General features: G+C 40.9%; 1 protein-coding gene and 1 long non-coding RNA gene across 11 annotated transcripts in view; one reads left to right on the top strand and one right to left on the bottom strand.

The window, feature by feature from the left end:
- Positions 1-11,351, top strand: part of LOC309646717 — a 400,316-nt gene that overhangs the window by 372,458 nt on the left and 16,507 nt on the right. The window lies entirely within an intron of this gene.
- WASHC5 (WASH complex subunit 5) overlaps positions 268-11,351 on the bottom strand; it is a 56,405-nt gene continuing 45,321 nt past the window's right edge. For 6 of the 10 annotated variants that reach the window (XM_082433134.1, XM_082433138.1, XM_082433136.1 and 3 more), the window contains 4 exons: positions 10,561-10,657; positions 6,126-6,279; positions 5,222-5,309; positions 1,827-2,239 (listed from right to left, as the gene is read on the bottom strand). In XM_082433134.1, the coding sequence (XP_082289260.1) occupies positions 2,183-2,239; positions 5,222-5,309; positions 6,126-6,279; positions 10,561-10,657 (396 nt within the window). In that variant the 3' untranslated portion in view covers positions 1,827-2,182. Of the gene's footprint in view, positions 1,069-1,826; positions 2,240-5,221; positions 5,382-6,125; positions 6,280-10,560; positions 10,658-11,351 lie in introns of those variants that run through there. The other 4 variants (XR_014255484.1, XR_014255485.1, XM_082433137.1 and 1 more) reach the window with 4 other exon arrangements.

Below are 11,351 nucleotides of genomic sequence, written 5' to 3' on the forward strand. Positions count from 1 at the left end.
AAAATGCGGAGGGAAACCTATTCTGTTAAATAACTCCTGACGTTGGGGAAGTTGCCTTAATATCTCTGGACCTTATTTTCCTCATCTATCCACCTGTCTTTCCTCACTTATCCAATTGGATAAGGTTCTCTTCTGAGTTCTTGGAAAATATCACATTTATATGGAAAGGCAATCGAGGGCTTTATATAAATTCCACTGTGTAACATTAATAAGCCAGGCTAGGCTTATTTCAAGAAACAGTGAATGAACAAATAAGCACTTGCAATATCTGGCATAATGCCTTAAAATCAGTTAGACTTTACTGAGTTTACAGTACATTTGAAGAGATTATGGACATTCAGAAGGGTATCATGAGACTTAAGTAAATCCCCAAATATCACTAAAGTTAATTGCTTCCATTAAAAGAGCAGTAAAATACGACCGGGAATTTTAAGTAACTATTTCAGATTCTAATGATCAGGGCTAAAATTTTATTTATAAAATAAAGCTTTTATAATTAACATTTCTCTTGTTCAACTTTTAAGTTGAAATTTTTTCAGTTGAGGAAATTTTTCACTAGCCAGATCACTTTGCCTTGTTTTAGCACAGTGTATGTGGACTCATTTGCTTGGTTTTGTGAAATTCCCCTCTGATAAATGGTACACTTCAATTGTCTGGTTAAAAATACACTTTCTTAGATCTGGCCTTTTTATTAGCAGCTGGCTTTCTTTGCGGGGGACATTTTCACAGAGAACTAAAGCTCTCACTTGATGCAGTTACTGCAGTGCATCTGATTACAAATGAGAAACAGCAAGATAGTTTTGAGAAGTGGACGTACGATGGCCACAGACTTACCGGCTGAGTTCATGTGTCAGCTTCGGTGGGTGAGACTCCCAAACTCCTTACATGCCAGGCAACTTTCAGTTCACTTTTAAAATTCCTCCCTGGGTTTCCACCAAGCTGGGCTGATAAGCCTTCTGCTTCCCTCTGCTGACTAGATGCTTCTAAAAATCCTTTCTACAATGATGGTGAAATGAAGCATATAAAGTCATTTTTTTTCTCCTCCGGTATCTTAGGATTTGAGACCTTCTGACAAAAGAAATAACTTATCATAAAATCAGAAAACTGAAGGGAACCAGAGAAATCATTAGCCCTGATTTTATAGATGATGCCAATAGGCTGCCTTGGGACAAAGTTTAACTAGTGGCAGAATCAGGACTCAAGCTTTGCCTCCTGACTACAAATTAACGCTGCTTTTCTTACTACTTGCTAACTGACTGTCAAGCACATTTCAGATACTGCGTGTTTTTTGTTTGTTTGTTTCGCTTGTTCCTCTCCTCTCCAGAGGACATAGCTATACGGTCAGAGTTAAAACACCTTTCTTACTCTTATCCAAATTGCCACAAGAGGATGGCAGCCCCTCTTTCAGGGTAATTTTCATTCAGAAGTGATTTAGGATTTTGAAGGAGTTAAAAGCTATATGGCTAAGCTGTTATAAAAAAAAAAAAGGGGGTGGGGACTTGGGGTGGGGCTCAGTGCTTGCTGAGGAAGGAGCAGCTGAAGTTGGGGAGTCCTACAGAAGGGCTGCAGGGAACCCCCAAGGTATCTGGATTGGAAGAGGACATTGAGCCTCAGACATTAACAAACTTCCATGGTACGTGGTCCACGGACTGCATGGTCTCTGCATCTGCTACTAGTGTGTCTGTCAGCATGTGCCTGCCAGCCTGTCGTGGACGTCACCATGGACACAACACTGGACCTACCAGGCTCCTCTCTTACCTTCCAGACAAGGTTTTTGCAGGGTGAATATGTGGTGTTTGAATCATAGGCCGAAGGATGACTTTGGGTACTGGCAGTACTATTTTACTGAAAATCTGGAGTTGCACAAATAGTTCTTTAGAACATAAAACTAAATGGATTTATACACAACAATTACACTCAGCATTTATAAGAGGCAGTACAAAATGTGTTCTGCTTCTACATGATATAAGTTGCATATAATACCATGATTTAAACAATATTAATTATATTAATTAGTTCCGTGAAATACATCTTACTCAGAACGTCTGATGTTTCCCACAATAAAGGGAAAAAATGCAGTTCTTGGAGCAGTTGGGTTTCTTTTCATTTCCAAGTTCATTTTAGTGACGGTGGGAAGATTTAAGGATAATCCTTTCACTGAAGACGCAGAAGTCAAAAAAAGTCACAGGACTGTTCTGAACTCATCAAAAATGAAATTAGGCACGTGTGCTTCAGCAACCTAAAAAAAATAAGAGTTAACTGTTTCATAGTGTTATAAGAAGCAATTCAAATTTTTCCATATGAAAATTAAAGACATGAAGACATCCTTTGGAGCAAGGTGAATCACAGGGAAATACTGGACCACTAATTGAAACCGCCATCTTCTGCTTCTGGTGTCCTACTGCTGGTGTCTAATTTCTTGGCACTGCTGACGTCTAATTTCTTGGCACTGCTGACATCTGAAGGGATGCTATACAGCTCCCTGTCCCCCCAACCCGCCCCAGACGTGAGCTCCTTGGCTCTTAAAAGCACTTGGATCTGCAAGGATGCACATGCCTCTGGGAAGTACTAAGAAGTAGTCTCAGGTCACCTCATAATTAACTGATGGCCAACCTCAGTCACTTGCCAGAACGGGACATCTGGCAAGTGACTGAGGCCAGAGGAGGAAGAGGAGGAAGACCCTCAAAGGCAAGCATTCCTTAACTGTGCTGGGGAAGCCCTCAGAGGGGTGGGACTGGGTAAATGGGGTGGAATGTAGAACTAGGTGATCTCCAAGTGCTGGAAATTGGTAGTCTTTAAGAGCAGTGTTTAATTTTTTTCTGACTATAAAGTTGTCACCTGCTAATTAGAGGAAATTTAGCAAATGTAGAGAAGTATAAAAAAGGAATAATCTCTAATCTCAATTCCTTAAGAGAAAACTAAAACTGCTAATTATTTTGTATCAAATTCTTCCAGTTTACACACACACACACACACACTCACACACACACACTCAAAACTAGAATCACATAATCTTGTGTCCTTTACCTCTGCTAAATTTTATGTTCTGAACATCTTTACATGTACATCTTGGTGAACTTTTGCATATATACCCAGCAGGTAAATTTCTAGCAGTGGAATTGCTGGGATCAGTAAGATATTACAAAAGTTTTTTTAAATAAAGTCAAATTGCCCTCTCCAGAGGTAAGCAATTTACATTCCCATTGATAGTACTGAGAAGTCCCATTTCTTTGAAACTTTCCCAAGCACTGGGGGCCCAACATTTTACTTTTTACCCATATGATGGGTGGAAACAGTAATTTTACTGTTATTTTGATTCATGTCCCTTTAATGTAAGGTTGAACATCTTCACAAATGTTTACTGGCCACTTGTATTCCTTTTTCCTGAAAACTGCCTGTTTCCTGAAAACTCCCATTTTTTTTTTTTTCTGTTGGATTGGTTATCTTTTTCTTATTGATCTAGAAGAGCACACTATAAGTTAGAAAAAAAAAAAGTTCTTTTGTTAATAGTTTTCCCAATTAAAAAAAATTTTTTTTGAGACATCTGACAGAGAATTGTTTCATTACATTCAGCACTTATAAGAGATGAAATCACTAAATCCTTTGTGGCTTCCTCCTTTGGTGTTACATATAGGATGTTCTAAGAGGTGATACATATTTGTCTAAAACTTCTGCTGATTTATTGGTTTCATTTTTCATGGTAACTATTTGTAATCAATTTTGATACAAGGAAGATGTGAAGAGACTAACTTGCTATTTTTTAACAACATAATGAACTAACTGTCCCAGCACCACTGACTAATATTTCCTATCTCCCCTAATTTGAGATGCCACTTTTCCTTATACACTGTTTTATGTGTTAGGGTTTGTTTCTAGGCTACACATTCTAGTCAACAGAAGATCTACTGAGTTTCATACCAGGACCACACTATTTTGATTTTTGTAGTTTTAGAAAAGTATTTTAATATACAGTATAATATGTTTTAGTCTCATCTTTAAAAAAATTCCACTTTAGCCTAAGTTCTATGAAATTTTAAAAAATTCTCACCCCCCCCCCAAGTTATAAACATTATCTGGGATTTTGATTATAACTGCAATAAGATTATAAACTAGAAAGAACTAATACTTGAGTTTCCTCATTCAGAAACATGGACTTCAAAATTTTATAGTTTTTTCCTAAATATTCTTTCATATTTCTTACAGAGTTTATTATTCCTGGCTATGTTATTTCCTTGCTAATTCTGTCAATAGGATCTTTTTCACATTATACTTTTGAATTGGTTATTAGTGTATTTACTTAGTATATTATGTAATCAGCTTACTTTCTGAATTCTTATTGTTTTAATAGTTTTCCACAAGTTTCTATCGGGTATTCAAGGAAGACAAATTCATTCTCAATAAAACAACTCTGTCTTCTCTTCATTGTGCATTTTAAATCTTGCATTTCCTATTCTGTTGTCTGGAACCTGTACAACAAAAGCAGCAGTGAGAGTCAGCATCACCACGTAACTACTCTAGTCCTGACCTTGATGAGAAATGCCAGTAGCATTTAGAATTAAGTCTGACCTTGCTAGTTAATTTTGAAAGCATCATCTTTGGTTTTTGTTATAAAAAAGTAACTTTGATTCCTAACCTACTAATTTTTCAAAATCAGAATGGCTTTTCAGCATCTATTGAAGGTTTTTTTATATTTCAGGGTCAAGCTCTCCACTCTCAGCTAAAACTTACCAAAGTGGAATTACTGAGAAAAGAAAAGAGTATCTTAGGAGGTAGAAAGTAATCTGTCATTTTTGGAAACGGTGGTTGTATAGCACTTCAACCATGGTGTGAACTTAGCCAAACTTGCTGTGGGAACCAGGTTATTGTGGAGATGAAAAAACAAACCACACAATCATTCTCTACCCTGACCCCTTAAGGAATTCTCCCCTGGAGAGCCCATCTTAGCTCCTCCTGAACAGGATGAGTTGCAGACTGGAGGAGGGTGTGGTAGCGGGTGAGAAGAGGAAGGAAGCTGTGTTCAACCCTGTCTTCTCGCAGAGCACTGAACACGTGGAGGGGGGGGAACATCTTAGAGCCGAGCCGGGGGTAGAGCAGGGCGAGGGGCTCAGAGGTGTCCACTGGGAATGAGCCCCTGGACTTCACTCCTCATGGGCCCAGGGCCATGCTTCATACCATCTTTCTACAAAAAGGGCATTAACATTGTTCTTTATCTACTGCTTACCCTCCTGGGTAGCTTTGTGTACCGAACATAATCCTCCAGAAACAGAAGGGCACCCACAACGTCTGCAGGCATTTCTGGTATCTTCTGGCTGCAACAGAGAACAGTCTGGATCGATTAACTGCTTTGTACACAGTGGACCCTCAGTCAAAATACTGAAAGACTAAAAAAACGACAGATGACTAAATGAAGCCAAAGAAGAGACAAATCTACAGCGCCTCCTCCTGAGTCACAGCAAGCCAGATATTGCTGGCCTATCTTCAGAACACAGCCCGGAGGATGGAATCTAAACTTCTCTGAACGGCCTACACGGGCCTTCACCACATGGTGCCTGCTGACCCTTTAGGGTAGCAGAGAAGGAGACTCAGGGCCCAGCATCTCATGCAAATAACTTGTTTCTATCCCAGAAAAGCCACCTTTGGGGTGGGGGAGGGGAGAACTAAAGGTTTACAAGCTTTATATCACGTAGGAACTTCCGTGCAATTTGTTCCATTATACACCAGGAACTCAGGCTATGTTGCCCACGAGGTGCCCCCTGACGCGCCACTGAAGGGTGGAGCCGTCCCTGGGCAGCGGCCCAGCGGCAGGACACGGGCTCACTGAGGTCTGAGCACAGCGCCCAGGATGGCAGAGGGGCAGGCCTGTACTTCCTCCCCCACGGAGCTTGCTGACGGTGGTTATGACTCATTCACAGTGCGCGCTCCCGGGGCTCCTCGGCAGAGTGACTAAGGATGGGCACACCTTTAATTGCCCCAAACAAGGAGATGAGCCCCGACCTGCTTTACAGAGCAAGGTGAGCAGTCAGTTCCTGGCTCTACTAGGGGGATAATAAGAGGAATTTGCCATGCGAGGTTCCCAGCCCACTCTGTAACATCAATTCCACTTGTTCCTGGTTGGCCTTCTGTACCTTGTACACTGCTCCACTGTGGAGCGGATAAACTGGCCGATCAACGCCAGGAACTGTTCTGTGTACCGGGAATGAAACTGCTTCAGCAGGGTGAGCAGTCCCAGCACGAGTGGAGGCCAATCCACGGGGTCGGCAGGTTTTCGGCAGACCATGCCTGCAAGGACCGACAAATTACAAATTACCACCAAGTGAACTGCTTGCCTTTGGCAACATTCATTTAGTATGAATGTTCGTGAATGTCAAAGTGTCTGGGGCCCACGTCATCACTGGCAGATGATTACGTGAGGGAATGATAATCCAGGATTACATTTTGAATTACGCCCAGGATTTGGTGGAGGTTTCTAGTGGTCTGAAGGATTCAACACCCTAAAATGGGTACTAATTTTTATAATTACCATCACTGTTTCTTTTGGATTATATAATTAATGGATGCAACTGTAGAAAAATTTAAAGATATAGATAAATGTAAATGAGGAAATAAAAATTACCTAGAATCGGCTTCTGTTAATGGCAGCATGGCATACTAAATACCTTGAACTACTCTCTTAAATGAAAACATTCAAAATGCTGGATAAAATTTTAAAAGTATCTTTAAATACAAGGTTAAATGTTACACAAGAAAAGAATGTGCAGAAATCAGGACAGTCGAAGAAGGAAATATGTCAAGTGAGTGAGTGAGTGCCAAAGCTGGCCTTTTCACTAAGGATTTCTGCCCAAATCTGGAGACCTTGACCTTCTGCCTGAATGGCTGTATGGGGAACAGGAGACAGACCACAATGTTAAAAAAAAAAAAAAAAAGTTGGAAGACTTACATTGCTAGATTTCAAGACTTATTATAAAGTTACAGTAATCAAGACAGTATTGGCATAAGGATAGATAAATAGATCAATGGAACAGACTAGAAAATCCAGAAATAGTTGCACCCTTAAAGGATCAATTGAATTTCCATGAATATCCAAACAATTTAATGGAGAAGGAGAAATCTTTTCAAGAAATGATGCTAAAAATGGATATCCTTATGGGGGAAAAAAATGAACCTTGACCCCTACTTCACACTATACATAAAAAGTAATTTGAAACAGACCACAGACCTCAATTGTAAAAGCTACAAGTACAAAGTTTCTAGAAAAAAACATAGGACAATATCTCTGTGCCTTTGGGGTAGGCAAAACAGAAAGGACTAATCATAAAGAAAAAAACGGATAAATTGGACATAATCAGCATTAAAAATTTCTGCTCATTAAGGTCACCAGTAAGAAAATGAATAGGTAAGTCATTTTGTGAGAAAAAAATTCACAACATGTATATCAAAAAAGGACTTGTATCCATAATATATAAATAACTCCTACAACTCAGCGATAAAAAAGCAATCAGGGGGACTTCCCTGGTGGCGCAGTGGTTGGAAGTCTGCCTGCTAATGCAGGGGACACGGGTTCGAGCCCTGGTCTGGGAAGATCCCACATGCCAAGGAGCAACTGGGCCCGTGAGCCACAATTACTGAGCCTGCGCATCTGGAGCCTGTGCTCCGCAACAAGAGAGGCCGCGATAGTGAAGAGGCCTGTGCACCGCAATGAAGAGTGGCCCCCGCTTGCCGCAACTAGAGGAAGCCCTCACACAGAAACGAAGACCCAACACAGCCAAAAATAAAATATAAAAATAAATTAAAAGAAAAAAAAGATTACTATAAAAAAGCAATCAGGGACTTCCCTAGTGGCACAGTGGTCAAAAATCTGCCTGCCAATGCAGGGGACGTGGGTTCGAGCCCTGGTCCGGGAAGATCCCACATGCTGCGGAGCAGCTAAGCTCGTGCACTACAACTACTGAGCCTGTGCTCTAGCGCCCGCGAGCCACAACTACTGAAGTCTGCGTGCCTAGAGCCTGTGCTCTGCAACAATAGAAGCCACTGCAGTGAGAAGCCCGTGCACCACAACCAAGTGTAGCCCCTGCTCGCCACAACTAGAGAAAGCCCGCACGCAGCAACAAAGACCCAACACAGCCAAAAATAAAAATTAATTAATTAATTAATTTTTTAAAAAAGCAATCAACCCAATTTAAAAATAGGCAAAAGACTTGAACAGACACTTAACAAAGAAAAATATAAAGAAACAAACAAACAAAAAAGATATAAAGAACAGCCAAAAAGCACTTGAAAAAGTGCTCAACATCATTAATCATCAGGGAAAGGCAAGTTAAAACTATAATGAGATATCATACACACCCATTAGAATGGTTAAAATTAAAAAGACTGAGATGGCCAAGTGCTGATGGGTTGTAAAATGGTACAACCACTTTGAGAAAAGGATTGGCAGTCGATTAGAAAGTTAAACTGGTCAGACAGACCCACAGATCCCATATTTGGGTTTTTGTGAAGACTGGAAAAACTTACTTAAGATGCCAAAACAAGTTATCTTGATTTACCTAACCCAGGCCTTGGCAATTCCAAATTACTCAGTGCGCACTGTAAAAGACCCTCGCCATACTCAGAACATGGAGAAATAGTCCTTTCCAGGTGGAGAACAAAAGTGATGTTTACAACAAAAACTTCCTCTGAATGAGCACCACAGAGATTCTTCCTTAAAAGACAGACCAAGGCAGGCGTGCGTTTCTTAGATCAGTCTTGAGAACAATGCTTACAAGGTTAAATAAATGTTTTTAGGGTCCACAAACATGCTGATGTTCCTTTCTCAGTCCTTTTCTTTAATTTGATCCCCGACTTAACACATCAGCCTAATTCATGAAAAGAACTGTAGCCAGGGGACTTCCCTGGTGGTAGAGTGGGTAAGACTCCACGCTCCCAATGCAGGGGGCCCAGGTTTGATCCCTGGTCAGGGAACTAGATCCCGCACGCATGCCGCAACTAAGAAGTCAGCATGCCACAACTAGAGTCTGCATGCCGCAACTAAAAAGTTCCCACATGCCACAATGAAGATCCCATGTGCTGCAACTAAGACCCAGAACGGCCAAAATAAATAAAATAAATAAATAAATATTTAAAAAAAAAAAAAAAAGAACTGTAGTCAGATATAGATACATTTCTAAGACACTTAACAGTTTTGTTTTGTTTTGTTTGAAGATCTGGGAATTCTGATCTTCCACTATCACTATCCCATTGGAATAGTGACGTGTTTCCTCCCCATAAGCAGGTGTATAATCAAGGAGCCTGACCTTAACCATACTTGCGATGAAGGAAATATTTACCCAAGAACGAGGCCACCGAACAAACCGTCTTAATGAAAACAAGGTGTCTTCGTGCACTGACAAGTCACCATTATAAAGAAGCATATATTCTTATTTTGTAATAACACAGGGACAAGAGAGGGAGGTCATGAATCTCTGAATCTTGAGATGAACTTTTAAGTCCATCTTGGGATGGTTCTTTACATTGATTTTGACCAACATACAGAAAAGGATCCAGCATCAGATAAGCACCTGCTCTGTGAGAGGCACTGTCATAGGTATTTTTGAAATCTGATTGGCCTGAGAGGTTAAGTAACTTGGCCAAAGTCACACAGGTGATAAGTCATGAAGCCAGAATCCAAACACACATATGTCCCCTCCCTCTTATGGCAAGGACTTCTGGGCGCCACCATGCCCTGCATTCTGTGGCTGTAACAGGTATTGTTATTGGGGCTGTGTCTGGAATCAAGGAATCTTTTTGAATGAGGGAATAAAAACCTTATAGAGAATCCACATCTTTATCCTAAAAAAAACCTTTTGGAATAGGAAGGGAAATACTTGAAGGAAGAAATATATTTTGGAATTGCTGGTTTAAAAAAGTATATGGTTACATTCATGGAAAAGCTCTTACAATACTTTTAAAGTAAATTAAACTCTACAGCAGACTCTAAAAAATTCTACTTAGATATAAAGTTTGGAGACAGAGGAAATACCCGGGAATCTTATAAAAATGTTCAAGATAAAGTCAATGACAAAAAAACATTGGGTTATATTCTTGGACAGGACGAATATACTGATAGCCTTTGGTATCTATTGTTTGTATCAAGTATTTTCAAAAATAAAGTACTAGATATCCCTGGATTAGTCTCCTGTATGTAACTATATTTTTACTCTTCATACCAAAGTTCCAGATACACAGTAGGCACATGACACTTGTTGAAAGAATAGGACATTAACCAAAAAGAAGTTTCTTTCCCACCATAATCAGCTCCTTAAAGAAAAGAGAGAAGCAAAGGTCCCACACATTTTACAAGTTGGATAATCAGCCACTGTAAATTAAAGGTGGATTATACTTGGTTGATATTAAATCCACCGTCTGCATCATATTTCAGAGGCCCAAAGACATGGATTTTATAAACACGCCATTAACTATGAAAGACCTCATGTGTGACATAGCATTCTATACCAAGAGTTGTTTGGTTAGATGTTAATCTACCGTTATTGTTTCTTATTGCAAAGAATAAATGTCATACAGTACCTAGGTTTTTGTTGTACTGAAGTTTTGGCAACTGGGCGATCAAAAATAGAAAGTTGACAACCGGGAAGTAGGGTAAGCGCTTTGTTGTTATGTATATCTGGAAAGAGAAAGGGAAGAGATGGTTTCTTCACATCACACAATACCACAGAACACATTTTCAAATGGAAAGCTGCCATTTTATTTCAGTTTGCTCTTCTGACTACTGAAAACTAGGATGGTTCCATTAACTTGCTGCCTTCAGAGTTTTATTTAACACCACTGACCGTTCCCTCACCAAACACAGATACCCACTTGACAATTAGCCCTTTTGGGATGGGAACAATTTTGCTTAGAGATTAGCAGTTACCTCCCCCCTGAATCCTGTTCATGTCAGTAACAAAAGGAGGGGGAAAAAAGGCGATGAGCAAGAAAGTCAAGGCAAAGCTGGAAGGAGGGCAGAGGGAGGGGAAGAGAAAGCGGGAGAAAGAAAGAAGGAAAGAGCCACACGGCAGCGCGTGGCAGCGCGTAAGCAGAGAGCACGCAGGTGTCTCTCCGGCCGGCGGCTCTCCCCCAGGCAAGGCCGCACGGCAGTGTCTGGACGCAGCATCATCCCCGTTCACGGGGCAGGAAGCACAGTCAGAACACTCCCAGCCGCCTCCCTCCTCCCATTCGGACTGGTTCCCTGGGAGGTGGGGTGGCATCCTGGCCAGGAGCGCCAGCTCTGGTCAGACTGCCAGGCTCCATCGCTGGCTAGTGTGGAGCCCTGAGAAGCTATCAACCTCTGAGCCTCAGGACCCTCCCCCAACAAGGGC

This window comes from Balaenoptera physalus (assembly GCF_965194825.1).
Source record: "Balaenoptera physalus genome assembly, chromosome: 17".
Taxonomy (NCBI): domain Eukaryota; kingdom Metazoa; phylum Chordata; class Mammalia; order Artiodactyla; family Balaenopteridae; genus Balaenoptera; species Balaenoptera physalus.